The 19,642-nt window shown below is 40.7% G+C and overlaps 1 protein-coding gene across 6 annotated transcripts in view; it reads right to left on the bottom strand.

Moving 5' to 3' along the window:
• Window positions 1-303: 303 nt before the first annotated feature.
• pacrg (PARK2 co-regulated) overlaps window positions 304-19,642 on the bottom strand; it is a 275,559-nt gene continuing 256,220 nt past the window's right edge. For 5 of the 6 annotated variants that reach the window (XM_054796973.1, XM_054796971.1, XM_054796972.1 and 2 more), the window contains one exon: window positions 304-2,450. In XM_054796973.1, the coding sequence (XP_054652948.1) occupies window positions 2,290-2,450 (161 nt within the window). In that variant the 3' untranslated portion in view covers window positions 304-2,289. The remainder of the gene's footprint in view (window positions 2,451-19,642) is intronic. The other variant, XM_054796970.1, reaches the window with a different exon arrangement.

Below are 19,642 nucleotides of genomic sequence, written 5' to 3'. Positions count from 1 at the left end.
TAGACTGTGCGGTGGGCCGATAAAATCGCAGCCGCGGGCCGCAAATGGCCCCCGGGCCGCACTTTGGACACCCTCGGGTTAGAGTACACTGTATTATCATCTGTTAAAGCAGGGGTGTCCAAAGTTGCGGCCCGGGGGCCATTTGCAGCCCGCGGCACATTGTGAAAATATAATTTAACAAGAAAACTCAACAAAAAAACAGAAAAAATTGAAAAATCTGCAAAAATGATATGAGAATGAAGTCAAAATATGAAGACAAATAAGTTATAATAAGATAATATATATAAGATAATATATAATGAGATTTCATTGTAATTACAAATAATTATTAATATTTTGGGGGGGGAATTAGGTTGCCATAAAAGTTATAATGTTAGAAGAATAAAGTCACAATATTATGGAAATAAAGACATCATTCCGAGAAGAAAATTCACAAGAAGAAAGCTGAAATAGTTGTGACATAAAAAAAAAACAGCTGTAATTTTACAAGAATGAAGTGAAAATATTCAGGAAAAAAATTCATGTTCTAACGAGAAAAAAATTCAGAATTTTACCGAGAATAAATTCATAATATTACGAGGGAAAATCATCACTTTAGTCGTATAGGTTTGAAATACTGGAGGGAAATATTGCTGGAGAGATTACGTCTCGGTGGAACTGGTAGAGGTGGCCGGAGAACGGGAAGTCTGGGCTTCCCCACTGGGACCGCTGCCCCCGCGACCCGGGCCCGGAAAAGCGTGAGAAAATGGACGGATGGAGCTTTGAAATATTAAAGACAATTTTTTTTTTTTTTTTTTTAAGTCGGGACATTACGAGACACAAACAAAACAAAGTAAAGTTGTAATTTTTAGTTGGGGAAAAAGTTATAATATTATGGGAATAAAGTCAAAATATCACAAAAAGAACATTTCTGAAGTTTGAGAAGAGAGTTGGTATATTTGGAAAATTAAAAAAACAACAACAGCAAAAATGGGAGACCCGAAGAAACCGAAGTTCATACTAACAATGCGCTGTTTCGCCAATATCACAAAGCAAAGCTGAGATGCCGTTTTTACTTGAAATATGTACAACTTCTTAGCATATCTACACGTGTTGCTTCACAAAAATCAGGGTGGAAAAAGTTTGCACACCCCTGCATTACAGTAATCACATTTTCAGGTAACCTCTAAAATCTGTTTTTGCTCGTATTACATTGCATTTTCAACAGAATCCCACTAAATTCTCATAAGAAGGTGTGGAAATCTAAAATGATTGTAAGACATTTTCATTTGAGACTTTAAATTCGCGTATATGTTACGTTCACATTTAAGCAGGGTAAAAAAAACCCTCTTTTGTGACGTTACTCAAGGGGTTAAAAATATATTTGGATAAAATTGTCATGATGCAGTTCGGAAAAGGAATAATCCAAATAATTTGCCTTTCCCACTGCACAGTATCGACTCACAATCGATGCTTGCTGGTGCACATACTGTAACGTGCACCGCTACTGTGTTGCTGTGCTGTTATTTTTGATGACAAATACACCACATGGTGGCGCTGTTATTAACCCCTAAAGTTTGACCCCATGGCTGGAATTGACTTGATATTCAGGACAGTTTACTGTAACTTTAAGGTGCTGAACCAAATTGCCACAAGATGTGGTGAACACCTAAAGGGGGCTGTCGAGCACATGTGTGTAAAATGTGAAGATTGGTGGAAAAACATGGCTTCCATCATGCAAAATGCCATTGCTGGGGCACTGCGGGGCTAATCGACTATAAGCCATTGAGCATTCATCTAACGGTTCTAAAACTGTAAGGATGTTCAGCATGTACTGCCACATTTCATAGGGGGCGCCACAAATGTCATTTACAGTCATATGAAAAAATTAGAACACCCCATGAGCTAATTTTAGTACCCTGTCAGCCAAGGGTTCCAAGAGTGCCAAACCAAATATGGTATGGGTGACCACTGCTGGTTGCTTATTGGCCAAGCAGATTTACTGCGTCATTTGCGGCGAGAAATGACAAAAAAATAATGACAAATGCTAACATGACCTTACCCTGTTGCTGTGCCTTAGCTCTGGACCTGCAGGATTAAACTCCGCAGTCTCCACTTTGCTGCATCTGCCCTCAATCTCCTTCTGAAAAACATGAGTGTCTCCTAAAGACACGAGACACTCGTTCCCCAGGGTCAAAAAACGACGGGCGACAACAGCCGAGCTGACATTATGCAGTGGAAAAGGCTGTCAAGAATCAAAAAAGTGAGTCGGTGGATAATAACGAGCGAGAGTGAAATCCCCACACGCCCTCAGCTAATCATGCAGGACTCGTAGGTGGGCACCATGTATTTGATGTTGATGAAGGCGTCCTCCCCACCGTAGCGCTCCAACACCTCCAGAGTCTCCTGTATCAGGTCGCCCACGTTCTCTCGCTTCTGCTGGCTGTAGTCGATGGCGTCTCCGGAGTTGACTGCGGGACAAGAGAGAAGTGACATTGAGTCACATTCTGGTTTTCGGGAGGAATAAAACAGGTTTAACAGCTAGCTACTTACAAACAACACTAGCGGCGTAACGCTACATGCCCACCTATTCATGGCTTGGCATACGGCTCCCCCGCATATTTGTGGATTTCTTTACAGCTGTCCCTCGTTTTTCGCTATTAATTGCTTCTGGACCCGACCGCAATGAGTGAAGTAGGATTCAATCCGAATGAACTGAATATTTTCATAATTAGACCTTCGAAAACCCGTTTATGACTTTCTAAATACGGTTTTTACCATTATTAGAGCCCTGTAGACATGAAATAACACCCCCATAGTGACCTTTACACTCCTATTATTCTTGATTTACACCCACATTGTGCAAACTAATGCGCAGGCTACGGGATCTCTGTAGGGACATAGAGACGGCTGTCGCTCATAGCATATAGCAAGCTACCGAGCTAACTAGTAAGCCTCCTATTTATTTGTTCTAAACTTAAGAAAGTGTTTAAAACAGAGTGGGGAAGAAGGACAACGTAAGAGGCGAAAAACTTACCACTTCCACACTGAATGGGAGGAGAACTTTTTTCACTCTGTCATATTGGACATGCCATGACTCCATGCAGTGTTCAGGTAATGCTATCTATGTCTCATGAATGTGACGTTACTGATGCCTAGTGACCAGAATGCTACATATGACTTGTCTTTTCATGTATTTTGACTACTAAAAGGCCGTAGTCAACCACAAAACTGCGATCATTTATTAATTAATACATTTTTCAAAAAACGCAAAAGAGCGAGGGTGCAATATTCCAACTGTGATGTAGCGAGGGACGACTGTACTCTGTTTTGAATTGAAATTTTTCTTAAAAATGGTAATTTAAATAGAAAGTGGTTTGACGCATGGGGAAAAGAGTGCTGCAGCTATCTAAGTCAATTCATTCAACATTTCCCAGCAGGAAGATGCGTCATCAAGACGTGACGTTGTGTAACTGCATGTTTTTAATTCATAAATCATGCTGTTTTGTGGTTGAATACGGCCTATTAGTAAAAATATATGCATATTTAAGCAAATGTTATGTATTTTCTGCCTCAGGTAAGCATTTTCAAGCATAAAAATGGCTAAATGAACTGCAAATATCAGGCATTCAATCGACACATTCAAAGATGTTGTGATGATTTGTAGTACTCTACACTGGCCACTGGGTGTCAGTAATGTTACTGCAAATGTCGGTGAGACAAACAAGCAGTAGACTTGATAGCCGGAACAGCAGGCTTTTATTCCAGGTTTGAATGATCTCCATCACAATACAGTCACAATAATCCCTAACACGGGCAACTGTTGCGGCCTTAACCCCCATGCCAAGCTAAAACCCAACTCCGAACCACCGATGTCACTTCCTGTCCACCCCCCACTCAGCTCCCCGAGCACCGGAACACATTTACAGCAACACACACCAGCATGAGTCTTATTTATGTCCGAAATGGCTTATTTACTCCTATCATGGCCACTAATACAAGTATGAAAGTGACTATAGTCGTGTTGTTTCATGTCTAAAGGGCTCTAATAATGTTAAAAAATGTATTTAGAAGGTTGTAAACAACTTTTTTATGCTCTACCAAAATATTTCTTTTCTAAATAAGAAATCCTACTATGCAGAAATTCACTTATCACCGTCGGGTCTGGAAGTGCAGTAAATGAGGGATTACCGTTTCCTGTAATCATGTGTAAAACGGAATTCAAATGTGTTTAATAGCTGTGAGAGGCAGTTACACTTCCTGTCCCTCGCGCCATGTGTTCCGTTCCGTGCAAGAACTGGGTACACCTCTGCAGGGTGCCGAATGTCCTGAAAATCCAGTTCCAGATCCGTGCGCCGTTGTCTATTATCTGCATCACCAAATGCTTGTGTTTTCAGTCTCCAACTCTGTCGTTATTTTGCAGACATTGTTGTTATCCATTCTGTCGTGTAATCCCCCCACCCCACCCCCCAAGTTCACGGACAAGCTGGATTCCATTTACTGCCCCTGTGTCAGCGGCAGTGGAAGTTGAGCGGAAAGTTTAATGAGGCAGCTTGCAGAGAGAGTAGCACACCTAGCGTAGAGGACATGCTAGTTAGTGGGCCGCTCAGCTGTTGCACAACACCGCCTGGACGTAAACAACAAGGGATTTTGTTCAAGTCCTGATGTAAACGCTGAAATATTAAAAACACGTGGGACAGGGGAGACGTCCACTGATGAAAGGACGTTTGAGGGAACGTGATACACTCCTGCTGGCCAATGACAACATGGCTGGAAAGCGCCACTCCCATGGGATATATAACAGAGTTCTAGCGCGCTGGGGGAAGTTGTTATCGAAAAACATTCCTGAGGTATACGGCCTTTCCCCTACCACACACACACACACACACACACTAACACACACACACACACACACACACACACACAACTTGGATCACTTGTTTTGTTAGGTGGTGCCTTTAAGGCCCCCACGATATCAGTGGCTCAGATATGTGGCAATTTGTTGCTAAGTCCCACCTGACGTTTTGCTTGATGGCGTTCATGTTTTTCAACCAAGCTTGCTTAAATTTTACACATGTGCTTATCAGTGCCCCAAAGCTGTGTTCCAAAATCATGGAAAAGTTACAATTGGTGTTTTGTAGAGCTAACATCAGCTCACCGGCCCAAAATGGAGGCAAACTGAGTCGGTCCAATGCAGTAGTGATGTGCGATACCACTGATTTCATTTCCCATTTGATACTGATTAAAATTCAGGCTAATATTGGCAAAATACTCACCGAAATACTCCGAAATCCATGTCTGGTAAATTTTAAAAAGTAGTGTAGTTCATATTATAGCATAAAGAATGCAAGACATTTCATTAATTTATCATTTATTTATCAAATCAATTCATAATTTCATAATTAATTAAAGCAATTGATTAATTTATTTGACAGTACATTGAGGTAGTGGAGTCATTTACAATATAGCTAAGCTAATATACAACAACGGAAAAAACACAACAACAAAAGAGAAAATGACTAAAATAATAAAACCATGAAGACACAGGATTAATGATGAAGAACTGTGCTATACGCGGCTGTCCAAAGGTTTTACAGCGAGGGCCACATTGACTTTTTATGTGAAAAAGTGATACATATTTCAGGAAAAACTGAGCCTCTGCTTTGTGCTACAAGTGAAAAAGTATCAAATTTGCTCTTTGCTCTTTTTTTCTGTTTTTTTTTTTTTATATATTTGAGTTTCTTTTGAAGTAATCTTGGTTAATATTCTTTTCATAATATTTTGACTTTATTCCCAGAATGTTTTTGCCCAACCTAATATTCCAAAAATTACAACATTATTTTGTTTTGTTTGTTTCTCATCAAATTAGGACTTTTAAGAAATAACGTCTTTTTTCTTGAATATTTTCTACTCTGTGCTACCAAAATGACATTATTTTTCCTCGTAATATTGCGAGTTTCTTCTTGTAAAATTGCGACTTTTTTTCTCGTTAGAATACGACTATTTTTCCCGTAAAAATACAGCTGTTTTTCTTCATGTCTGCCGTTGTTGTTGTTGTTTTTTTTTAATCATTCAACTATTACTACTTGTTCTTCTCGTAATACAGTATTATTCCCATCATATTTTGACTTAACTGCGCCGCCGTGTGGTGTATTTGTCGGAAAAGTAACAGCACGGGCTCCACAGTAGGGGTGCACGTTTTGACAAATGTTCACCCTTTTGTGTGCCGCGGTTCAGCAGTAAGTAGAGGAGTTAGCTTACACAAACAAATACATGCAGTCAGGACATTTTAGTCCAAAGCTAATCTTCTTTTTGTAGTAGACTGAAAGTGATATTCCACCCAAGAGAGAAGAGATGAAAACCACCTGCTCTGTGAAAAATGCGCAGCTCCTAATTAGACTCGCTGAAAACGGAACATTAACTCTCCTCTCTTTTTTTTTCCATACTCCCTCTCAATCTTCATTTGCATCCAAATTTCACTTTTACTTGTGTCACTGCTGTTGTGCTCCTCGCTCAAGCTTCTTGCTTTTACATCATGCGAAATGTGCTTTTTCATTTCTTTTTTTACCACCCCTTTGGCCTTTGTAACAAGCCTTCCCTCTCTGTTCTTCTTTTTTGGCGGCAGATGACTCTCGAGTAGCTTTGGAGAAACAATAGCGATGCATTCTTAAGGAATGGCCGCCGTTCAAATCTCCAACTAAGTCAGACGTTGGTGTTTTTGAACGGCCTGGTAGTTAGTGGTGTCAGAAATAGCATCAAAAAACCATCCTGGCAGGCAAAGCAATACAATGAAGAAAAGGAAGTGGCAGGCAAAGCGACCGTAAAAGAAGGCTGCATAGTTAAGGGAAGGGAAGGAAAGTAAAGTATAGTCAAGGAGAGATCCACATTATTATGGTCTGTAGTTCTGGTTGCTGAAGTCTTATACTCCACAGTCTCTACTTTGCTGCAGTTGTTTGCTTCCTTAGGTCTCCTTTTGAATAAAATGCGTCTGCCTACCAACAACAATATAAATATAGGAGACTCTTGCAGTTTTATCATCCACAGTCTCAACTTTGCTGCAGTGCTCCAGTTTCTTACCGCCCTTCATCTCCTTTTGGATAAAATGTGTCTCCTCGCGAACAGTAGCATGTCGAGAGGTAAATACTGGAGGCCCTCGCAGTTTTATCCTCCACCAAAACCTCCACAGCTGCCCTTAGGTTCGTAAAATGTGTCTCCTTACCAACAACCACAGCCAAGAAGTAAATGCAGGAGACTCCACAGTCTCCACTTGGATGCACCGGTCAATTGTCTTACTGGCTGTCTTACTGAATACATTTTGTCCCATTGACAATAACAAATATGGGAAATACAGTAAATATCGGCTCTAATTTGCTGCAATGCTCCGTTTTCTTACTGCCCTCAGTCTCCGCTTGAATAAAATGTAGTGAGTGAGTCTCTTTACTAGTACTTTTCCTGAAAGTATTTTTGTTTCCCAGCTCAAGTTGTGTGTGTTGTCCGGCCCTGAGCCCACGTCACATGTCGTCCTCGTGTAGCAACACAGGTGACACACACACCGCACGGGATTTGAGAAGTTCAGCGTCCAGAGCTGATTGGCTGTCATGTTCGCCAAGCCGCCATTGTTTCTAATCAACTTAGCCCCGACTGTGGAAGTTGTCGATGAAAGCAGCTTAGGGTGGAGGCCTCCCAACACAATAGCCCTTTGATGCCGAAGACACTCGCAAACTGCTGAGAGCCCCGGCGCATTTTTTCTAGGGGCTTGGTCTCGGAAAGGGGAATAGAGGAATGCAGATTGCGAGTCGACAGACTAGTCGGGAGTTCCAAGAATACTTTGTGCAGGAGGCGGGTTTGGCCGCACAGCCAAGGGGAGGGAGAGGAGCTGTTTGTTATCACAGAGAAAAGACTGATAAAGTCAGCATGTGCAGCACTGAAGCCATCCTGGTAATGCTCTTCTTCACGCAGCATGCAGGACGACCACACTGCTCTCACGTGTACGGACCTCTACACCAATATTTTAGTACGTTGGTGTCCTTTTTCCTTCAGATCCACGTTCATTACGCTCAGATTTCCTTTCAGCAGCAGAAAAAAGTTCACCTGCTTGTTTTTCATTGATATTTTTAACCATTTTGTAGAACTTGGTCTTGAGGGTTGTATTATTGATTTGTATCTATTTATTTTATTATCTATGCTATACTTATTTACTAATTTTATGTTTATTGTTTTTGTAGTGATACGATTGATACTAATAATAACAACAATAATACAAAAAATGGTTTTAGTTGACAAAAAATATACAAAAAGGTTCTAAAACAATATTTTATATATTAAAGTACATAAAATATTACCATTACATAAAAACTATTATTAAATAGGGAAAAGTAATTAAATATGAATTATTTGTAATAATAATAATCATTATTATTAAATCCCTGATTATTTGAATTTTTATTTTCTTTTATTAACTTATTTTTAAAATGATTACTACTACTTAAACATTTGTTTTATTGACTATTATTATTATTATTATTATTATTTTCTATTACAACTGTAACAAATGTATATACTGTATGTATATATACAGTATATGCAGTTTTCCATATTTAAATAATGGGGAATATTTCATGGTTATACGAGAGACAATGATTCCAAAAACAATAAATTCTGAATCCAACCCCACGTTGCCATATCTTCAACCAGTAAGTATCGTTCAAGTCATTTATGAGGCTCATGTACTTTCATATTTCGCTCTGTTGACCTTTCATTTCCTGTTACTATCAGAAAAAACATTCAAATCCAAATTGAACGTGCTGTTCCTTTCGGGGATTTCTAGTATTGTGTTAGAAAATGTGGCTTTGGAAGGAGTTAGTGGTCCTTATTTCCTTTTAATAACAGAGCTCTTAGCGTACTGTAAGTTTTACAGCAAAGCAACCCCCTTTGGGCTTCATGAGACGGAGATATTCTCGGTTTATGCCAAGCACAGGTTTGAATTACCGCACGTAACCCTTCTTTTTTTCTTTTTTCCCCCAGACTGGGTTTCAGCCTAACAGATGTGAGCGCTGCCAGGAGCGGAACACTCGCACTTCCAGGGTGGGCGTGAGCGCTCCAAAATCCAGCGGGAGTGGGTGGGAGCTGGATGAAGAAAACAGAAGTCCTGGGCAGGACTCTTCATTCTGTTGTAAGAATGATGAAATCAATAAGTTTCAAAAAGAAGTCAAGTATAGACGAGGCGTGAATACTTGTTGTTTGTTAGAAGCTGGCACAGGAAGAGGCATATGTCCAACAGCAGGGATCTAATTAAATGGGCCTCACAGTTGGGGGGTGGGCGGCAGGCTTCGTGTTTGAAGAGCGTTGTTGTGTGTGTGTTTGTACCTGGCACAGGTGTGGGTCAAGGACTGGTCTGGTGTGTATTCACACACCAGGGAGTGTGTTCTTAGGGCGCACTGAACGTGGCCTTGAAGACAACAACAGACAGGTCATCATGGGCTCTGCCTGCTGTTAGGAATCTATTATTTATCTATTATTTATCTTTTACATTTATTCATTCATTTTATATGTATTATTAGGGCCCCAGTAAAAAGGGAGTTTTAAGTCACAAGTGAATTTAACACTATTCTTATTTTACTATTCTATTTGCTGTATACGTACACTACTGCAGGGGTGTCCAAACTTTTTCTACCGAGGGTCAAATAGTGAAAACTGAAACGACGCAAGGGCCACGGTGATATTTTGTAAAGAAACACATGTACAGTAGATATGCATATTTCAGGAAAAAACTGCATCTCAGCTTTGTATTATAAAAAACAAGTCTGAACTTCTTTGTGTCCTTGGTTGTTTTTTGCCCCCATTTTTGCTGTTTTTTTTGTTTTTTTTTTACATTTTCCAAATATTTCAACTTTCTTCTCTAACTTTGGATATTTTTGTAATGTTTTGACCGTACACCCATAATATTTTGACTTTATCCCCATAATGTTATAACTTTTTCCCCAACCAAAATGCCCAAAAATTACAACTTTTTTTGGAGGAAAATTTTACTGCTCAAAGGTTGCTCTTCTACAGCTCAAAAGACACTTTTGAGATTCTCATCTCAGCCTCATTTTAGTTTATCTTTTGTCTGAAACTGTTTCTCATTTATTTCTCCTAAAAATGCCCGAGGAGAAATAAAGTGAGACATATTTTGTGTTATCAAGTATTTTTTCTTTGGTATTTCAACTCTTTGCTACTAAAATGACATATTTTTCCTCGTAATATTGCAACTTTTTTTCCCTCATTAAAATATTACTTTTTTCTCTTAGCATTTTGACGTATTATGTTACGTAAAATTACAGCTGTTTTTTTCATTTCTGCTGCCACTTCCGTCTTGTAAATTTTCTTCTCGTAATTATGACTTTATTCCCAAAATATTTTGACTTTATTCTTGTAACTTTTCCCGTAACCACATTTTCCAAAAATTCCAACTTGATTCATTGTTTTGTTTGCTTTTCATATTACGACTTTCAAAAGAATAACCTGTTTCTTCTTTAATATTTCAACTTTTTGCTCATAAATTTTAGGTTGTTTTTCCTCATATTATCACGTTATTCTCATAAAATTAAGACTTTTTTCGTTGGTTTACAACTTTTTTGTCTTCATATTTTGACTTTATTCTTTCAAAATTACTGCAGATTTTTACATTTTTCCTGATGTTGTTTGTTTAGTTTTCCTGTTAAATTATATTTTAAATATAAAAAAACAGCCGTGGGCTAAAATGGCCCCCAGGCTGCCCTTTGGACACCCCCGCACTACTGCCTCCCCCTACAACCATGGGGTCTAATTGGGTGAAACAAGCCCTCCCTAGCATTTTTCTTGAAAAGGTGGATGTCAAGTCGAGTTGGGCCACATTTTCCGTTCCACACACACACACACACACACACACACACACACGCACACACACACACACACACACACACCTCTGTATGAAAATGCATGTGAGTCGAGAAGTCAAACAAAAGGCTTTAGGGTCGTTTCATTAATCCCACAACCCCGCCGCCAGCCATCATGTGACTCTTCATGCTTACTCAAGTCTGACCCTTCCCCGTAGGCCACCGCTCTCATTTTTCTCGCTCCACCACCAGGTAAAAGTTGTACGTAGGGCCGAAATGCGTCAAGGTCAGACAGATGTGTGGGCAAGACAAAAGACGTAAAACCAGACGAGGATCTGGCGCGCTGCACTGGAGCCGAGAGCTGTTATATCCCCATCGATCCGGCTCCCACCGGCTCCCTCGTCAACATGGCTACATTGCTACACGGGGACTGAATTCCAATTTGGCATTTCCGCCAAAACCTTGAGCTAAGGATTGTTTTGGAATTCCCAAGCTGTAGCCACTCATCTTGTCATTCATTTCAAATAGCACGCTAAAACCTCACGTTATTGCATCTTTGATGATGGCTCAATGCTGTTGGGGTGTCCATTATTGTTCCAAGTATCACTGTTAAGATAATGGCTATCCTTCCACCCATCCCGTCCAACCGGAGGCTGATACATGCTAGCTCCAGGGTGCTTGGTACTGCTCTGAAAGAGTCATGTACGTCAAGGTGCTTCAAGCAAAGCTGCTACCGCTGCTGAACATTCCTGTATTAGCCCATCACTTAGTAGGTTTCCTGGGACATTTTTCCTCCATTGTTGTGTACTAGAGTGTACTGTAGATGCCTGCTTTCCTGGGGGTTACAGGCCAGAGCCATCAGCAAATGGCAAAAAAACCCCCGCAAGTAATAAATACAGTTTTTTTTTTTTTAAACACACACACCACCCTCCAAACACTCCAGCTCTCTTGACGTTGACGTTCTCCGCCGATTTCGATCAACATTTCAAATAAGAGTGACATAAGCTTCACTTTTGCGCCCCACAACAACAATGTAGCGTTCAAGGACCACTCTTTTTAATGCACGACATACGCAAAAGTACACAGAGGGGGAAGACAGAAGGAAGGTGAAAAGAAAGAGAAAAAACCCCATGAAAGGACACGGTAAGCACAACGCTTATTTTAAAGCACAACACACAAATGCAGGGACAAACATGGGTAAGGGGACAAAACAAGAATTAGGATTGGGGTGGGGGGCGATGTGTGGCGGCTGTGGGGTGGGGGTGTGTGTGCTGGGGGTGCTTGGGTTCTGCCAGCTTTCGCTTGGGCTTGGCTCACCAAGGGTTAAAGAGCAAACTATCTCTGCCACTCACTTAACTGGTCAGCAAACATGCGTCATATTAATTGTGTTTATTATTATTTATTATTCATTTTTCAATTCCGTAACTAAAAAATATTGGCATTAACAGCTCTGGCTGTAGGCAACCTCCTGATTTTTAGTTTTTTTTATTAACTCCACACTGTATGAAGGTCCATTTGTTCCTTTTTTACTTTTCTCTGCGACGTTAGACTCTGAATTGATGTCACCGAATTGATTGGTTTCTTTATTTTTATTTTTTTTTTTTACATCAATTAAAGTGAAAAAATTTCACTAAATCAAATTTAATAAAAAAAATGCGTGTTTAAAAAAACAATTTGTTAAAATATGGTGTTTTAAAAAAATTCCGCACAAATAATTTTGATGTTTCAAAACTCAGACACATTTCCATTTTTTTGTAACACCTGTGTCACGTGACTATGCATGTTATACCTGATTGGCTGCCTCTGACACAGAATCGATTGACTTAATTCGAAGTGTATATGTCGATTTTCAAATGTCACATTTCTATGCACGGGATTTTTAAACTCTGCATTTTAACATAGTAAATTTCAAAACACATGCATTTTGCTTTCAAGTTTTTTTTGTTCAGTGAAATTTTCAGCATAAAATCATGTATTAAAAAATAAATTAACAAAATTGAAATGCAAAAAATTCAGTAACATAAATTCAGTGTCGAAAACAGCTTCGGTAATAAAGAAACAAATTAAACTTCATAAGCTGCATTTAAAGTATTATCCAGTGGCTTGTCTACCTCTGCATGCGCTTTGAAATGTTGATTACGCTACTCAACTGTGTGGAGTGGGTGTACTGTTGGGGTGTGGGTGTACACTTGGTGTACTGTTGTTTACAATGAACTCATCTTCCCGCCATTACAACATTGGTTCTGCTGCTGCTGCGTTATACAGTACAGTAGACGCCCCTACAACGTAAATAATCCGTTCTGAGAAACTTTGTTATAGGGTTTTTACGTTATACGAAGCGTAAAATACTTGTAAATAGCCTAATCCGTTCCAAGATCTTCCCAAACTCACCCCTTTGGCACTTCAAAATATTCAAAGTCCACCAAATATGGTGGGAAAATATAAGAAAACGTTAGCATAAACATAGTACAGTAACATTCCAACATAAAATAAGGTAATAAATAAGATTACTGTAAATGAATAAAACTGAAAAACTAGCCTGAGTCAAAACACGACTCAAAGAGTCTAAGAGTCAGCTGGTCTCACAAACAAACGCACACGCACTACACGATAATGCTGTGTGCAAAATTTTAATTTGTAACTTAACTTAATTGTTCATAAGTTAGTTTCAGGGGGACTACGAAGAGGAAGGAGTTTGAAGGGAGAAGCCTGTCTCTCACACAAACTCACGTACGCTCTGTATAAGTCAGCCAATGAGATGAGAGCGGAGGCGGTGCCCCGAAAATCAGCCAATGAGAGCGTGAATGCGTCAGAAGGCGTCACCAAGTGTTAGTCTGAACTTGCACCGACTTGAGGCATTAATAAAGTTGATTGGAAAAAAAAGAGACTTGCACTGACTTGACGCTTTATGTGGAATTTTGTCTGTAATACAAAACAAAAACTTTACATAAATTCTTTCTGTTCAGTGGAATTTATGTTAAAGGAGGTTTATGTTATGCAAGGTACTACAGTATATGGAATATATGACCATAATACTATATATGAAAATACATGACCATGTGTTCAAGGAGAGCTTATGTTGTAATGTCCACTTTCTCATGCACTCCAAATCATTATTCAAGTTAAAAAGTTAACTTGTTATGTACGTTTTCACATTTGGGAAATAGACTCTCTCCAATTATAGCCTGCCACCAATGACCCCCCCCCACCGTCCTCAATGCGGTATCATCATTGCTTTCGTTTTACATTGCTGTATCATCTTTATTCTACAACAATATCAAAGTGAAAAGAATAGAAAGCCCACAGAGGAGCTCGTCGGTTGACGTCCCTCCCCCGGCCGGGAGAGAGTGTCAATGCTGTCAGGTGTGAGTCAATGCCGTCAGATGCGATCTCATTACACCAGCTTACCTCAAGGTTAGCAGTGGGCTGCAGGCTCGACACAGAATTGATCCATGCAACCGAGGTGGGGGGGGTGGGACAGGCGTTAAAGGCCAACGCCGTGTGCCATGCCCGTACACCCCTCCCTCACTAACAATCGTCGCACTTAGAAATGCTAAAAGGTTGGCTAATGCAGGCGTGGGCCGGCAGCGTATTTACCCACAGCTCTGAAAGCATGTGGCGATAAGAGTCTGGAGTGGCAGCCAATGAGTGCTAATTAACATATTAACTTTCAGCCGAAAAGGCTTCTTACACTTTTAAGAAATGTACCTTTAGAGTTACTACGGGGCAGGCTGGAGACGAACCCAGCTAACTCAGAATTATGGGAAGAAAAAAAAAGTTGGGGCACGCCATGCGGAATGTTTGTAAGACGGGGGTGTCAAACTCGTGCCATGGAGGGCCGAGACACTGCAGGTTTTCTTTCCAGACGGTCACTAAGGCAGGTGGTTTTAACGATCAACACCTCCTTCCATTTGAGGGAAGGCGCTCATCAATTAAATCACCAGCTGGAGAAACTGATAGGAGGAGAAAACCTGCATTGTCTCGGCAACTCCGTTGCCACGTCATGTAAGATGACTCTTCTACTCATGAACCGCAGCACACGAAAGGGTGAAAATGTGCCAAAATATGCACTCCTGCTGTGCTGCCTGTGCTATTATGTTTCTGATAAAACCAGAACTTAGTGTCTGCCCTGGTTAGCGCTTTAAATTCTGCCTCTGGTACGTACATTTTCCGATTAGCGTACAATATGGCACACATCTTGCCGTGTTGTTACTGAATACGCTGCATGAGTCCAGCTGTGTTCTTAATGTATTTTCATGACGTCTTTGCCGCGTCAGCTACGTTGTTGAAATCAGCAGTTGACTCAACAAATGTTAACACAAAACACTAGCGCAGACAACTAACTCACGAGACAAAACACTAGCGCAGACAACTAACTCACGAGACGAGATGATGCGCGGGACTGGGTCCACGAGAACGAGATGTACATGATGATAATGCGTCTGTGTAGGCTCTCAGTCGTACAGGAGATGTCCAACGAGGTAAAGGCTTCTTGAGACGTCATCTGTACTTCTGTGAAGAAGGTGTCGGACGTTTCGCTCCTCTTCTGAAGAGCTTCGTCAGCGAACTAACAAGTGCTGGTAGCCTAGGCCTTAAATACAGTAAGAGTGGGCGGAATTGGTGTGCCAACACCCTCCTCCTATTGGTTCCTTACACTAAGACTGGGAGGAGTTGTGGTCTAATCCTCTCCTTCCATTAGCACCTCCGATAAAAGGGAAGTGTCGCTCCCTGAGTTGGGTATGAACGACTCTGATACTGGCTCGTTAGCATCTATTGTTCTGGCTCGGCCCTGGCTCCACCTCATTTGCAAGACTAAGAGCTGTGGGTTTTGGTCTCAGTAACCTGCTGAACACAGGGTCCAAATTAAACCTCAAACCACCATTCCGATTCAATGATGGGTTCTGTTGTTTGACAAAAAATGATAATAATAATAATAATAATAGGGTCTAGTGGTTAGCATGCTGGTCACATTCAGGAGATCGGGAAGATCTGGGTTCAAATCGCCGTTGGGCATCTCTGTGTGGAGTTTGCATGTTATCCCTGTGCGTGCGTGGGTTTTCTCCAGGTACTCCGGCTTCCTCCCACATTCCAAAAACAAGCATGTTAGGTTAATTGGAGACTCTAAATTGTCCATAGGTATGAATGTGAGTGTGTGAGTGACTGGCGACCAGTCCAGGGTGTACCCCGCCTCTCACCCAAAGTCAGCTGGGATAGGCTCCAGCATAACCACGACCCTAGTGAGGACAAGCGGCATAGAAGATGGATGGATAATAATAATAATCCATCCATCCATTTTCTATGCCGCTTCTCCTCATTAGGGTTGCGGGGGTATGCTAGAGCCTATCCCAGCTTAATAATAAGAAATTGTAATAACACAGCTCACTGTTTTTATCTTGTCTACTTGTCTTGTCTTGTCTATTTGTTATTAGTATCAACATTTGAGCTTTTTTGAGTTACAGTATGCCTTTTTGCTCTATTTTTCCGCTTTTGCTGGGTTTTTGTATAATTTATTTCTGCAGTTGACCATGCCCCCACAGATGGCCCCTGCGCCACACTTTGGACACCCATGTGTGTTTTGCCAGGAAGGCAAGTGTGTCCAAGCTCTGCCTTCTTGGCGATGTGGGTCAGGGGTTGGGTTGCATTATAGAGGGTTTTTTTTTTTTTACAGCTTCCAGACGTGCATTGCATTGAGGCGGGGCTCATTCAGCGTGCGGATGTTTCACCTTTGATGATGGCTTGTATTTAATTACCGAATAAATGCATGATGCAAGAAACACTTAAATCCTGTCTTCAATGCAGGTAAAAGTAACCTTAAATGTTCATTTATCACTTTCATTCATCATTTCTATGTACTTGTATGCGTTTAGAATTGTTTTCGACATGTAAAACTATAATTGTTTCCTAAAATTGCAACTTTATTTAGTTTTGTTTGCTTCCCGTTTCTTCTATTAAGACTATTAATCAAATTTAATTTTTAGTCTGTAATATTTCAACTTCATGTTATCTTTTTCTCTTAATATTATGACTTTTTTCTCCTAATATTTTGTCTTTATTCTCACTTACTTACTGCTGTTTTCTTTGAGTCGTTTTGTGTTAATTGTGCTTTTTAAATATGCCAACGGCGAACAAACATCTTAGACACCCCTGCTTTAGAGTGTTCAGAGGCCAAAACACACCTTTTGAGGACTGACAAGCACACGTATGTCAAATTTGAGCAAGATTGGTTGAAAAACATGGCCCCCGCCAACCACATCAGGCAGGACTCGGCTGATGGCGCATACGTCACTGTCACTTGTCTCATGATTATACAGCTTTGAGGATATCTGTATGACACGTATGCTAGCATGTCATCCGAAGCATCCTGAGTAAATCAAATCTTATTTCATACACTTTCCGCAACGGACATTGTTCAATATTCATCCATGGTCAGGCTGGAGGAAATGAAGGTAAACACTAGCAGCATATTTTTACCGTCTTCACAGCAGCAGGGACAAGTGGTGAAATAAATTACCATTCATAGCAAACAGCTTGTCTGCTGCTACCTTTGACCTGGTAGCAGGTGTCCACACACGGCGCAGCTGATACCATGGCAAAGGCTAACCTCTCGTTTTCACATACTAATGGACTTTAAGTTAGTGCATGCAGTTTTTGCTGCAGTTTATGGACGATTTTAATACTCACTTTCCCGTACTGGGAGGATGTCACAAGATGTCGTGCCACAAGATCTCGCGAGATTGCAACGTGACAAGATTTCTTGTACAGAAAAAATTGTCTTGCCATAATAAATAAATAAATGACTTAAATCATATATTGATCATTATTTGATAAATGAAAACGCACTCACCCACTTCAAACAGATCCACCCGGCTCCGTTTTCCCGACAATGTGAATACAAACGGAACAGCGCACAATTGTGTGCGTTCACAGAAAGTCATTGCAAAAGAGTTGTTGCTCTTTAATACAATTGAAAAGCCAGCATTTCAAGAAACGCTGCAAATGTTAGACAGCACGAATTGCGTGGGAGAAAATACATGTCACAAACGGCAACTCCGCAACCTTACAACAGTGAAAGATGACATATTAAAGGAAATACTGCATTATTGTGAAATATTATTACTATTTATTACACATTATCACAACATCAGTGGTTAATTTGGTCTCCAAAAATGTTGACAACATGATCATTGAGCAATGCACCTGCATTGTTTTGTGACGCAGTTCGATAAAAGTTTGTTTTTCCAGTCATATTTTGTCATGTTGCTTTCCTTAAAGTTCATAAAAAGCCTCGTCTCGTCTCGTGAGTTGGGAGTCTTGTGACTTTACTTTTTGTTTTTGCATCCAAAGTCCTGTTTCAATAAAAACCATAACACTTCACCCATTTGGCCCTTAAAATTGCCTTTATTTTGTATGATTTGATCGAGTATTATTAGACTTGTATTGTTTGGCATTCATTGTCCAGGGAACAAGGTGCGTGTGACAATGCACATGTTCGCCACTATTAGAGGAAATAAGGTAATTAAATGACATTACTGGTACTCCATGAATATTAAAGTTTTTCAGTGTACGAAAAGGCAGTTCCAAAATGACAATGTAGGCTAAGTGGCACAGCTTGGGTTAACATGAGACTCACCATGGGAGGTGGAAACAGGAATGCGCCCAAACAGAGAATAATTCCTACCAAAAGGAAAAGTGTTTTATTTATTATCTTATTTATCAAGCACACAGCTAGCAAGAATCCAAGCAGAATCTAAGCTGAACTAAAGGGCATGGGCATGGTATGGATTGTGAACTCTCAAATGATGTCCATTTTCAACTAATCACAAGCATTTTTGTGCATCATCCTACAAAATTCAAGAGAAAGATAGAGTAAAAGGCCTCCGAATGGGAGGAAGGGTCTTCAAAAAGGAGTGGGAAGTGGTCCTCGGATGAAGAAATGTATAAAACAGACTGCTGAAGGCGGATTGACCCCCGACAGTAGAAGACATAGGATGCAGGAATGGCAGTGGCAGCCATGCATGTCCAGCCAGACAATCCCGCTGCTTTTCACGGAAAAATCGTGGGAGGAAGACCAAGAGATCGAAAGATGAAGGAATAGAGAAGGTCGAGGAAAACTCATGGCGCAATCCAGGATCATTTGAAGTGACACACACACGCACGCACACACACGTTTAAATCAAAGTGGAGCGTTCATGTTGGCCTAAAGCGAGGTGAACGTCCTCACTTTTTTTCCCCCCAAAGTCATTGAAGTAACGGGAGGACGGGAACATCAAAGAAATAAGGTGCGCTTCAGCTTTTCACTCAAAAAGGATGTCATTACTGCACTGACACACACACACACACACACGCACACGCACAGCTACAGTCCATCCATTGGCAGAGATGGGCCTTGTGCCCAGCTAATAAAATCACTTTAGTCTTCATAACCACTTTAGTCTTGGAACTACTGTCTGTGCCCCCACCCCAACCCCCCAACCACCCACACACACCCAGCCCAGCCCTTCCATTAGCCTAATGAAGTGGCCCAAAGATGGATGACCTGACATCACTGCCACCAATCACAATTTCACCCCTAAAAAAACCTTCCTCTAAAAGCCCCACCTCCCTCTCCATTCTCTGCATTCTCTGCACCAAATGACTATTGCAGGCCACCCCCGCCCTCCCTAACCATGCTGTCCCCTCTAAAAGACTTTTTATTGGTCTGGTTATTTATCCCTTTAATGCAATTGGCTGGAGTGGATGCCGATGGATGTGGAGGGCTACTAAATCATAGCAGGGGGGCATCAATGTGATTACAAGAAGTTGCGTTC

This window comes from Dunckerocampus dactyliophorus, chromosome 13 (assembly GCF_027744805.1).
Source record: "Dunckerocampus dactyliophorus isolate RoL2022-P2 chromosome 13, RoL_Ddac_1.1, whole genome shotgun sequence".
In the NCBI taxonomy this organism is placed as follows: Eukaryota; Metazoa; Chordata; class Actinopteri; order Syngnathiformes; family Syngnathidae; genus Dunckerocampus; species Dunckerocampus dactyliophorus.
This window is presented reverse-complemented; position numbering and strand designations above follow the sequence as displayed.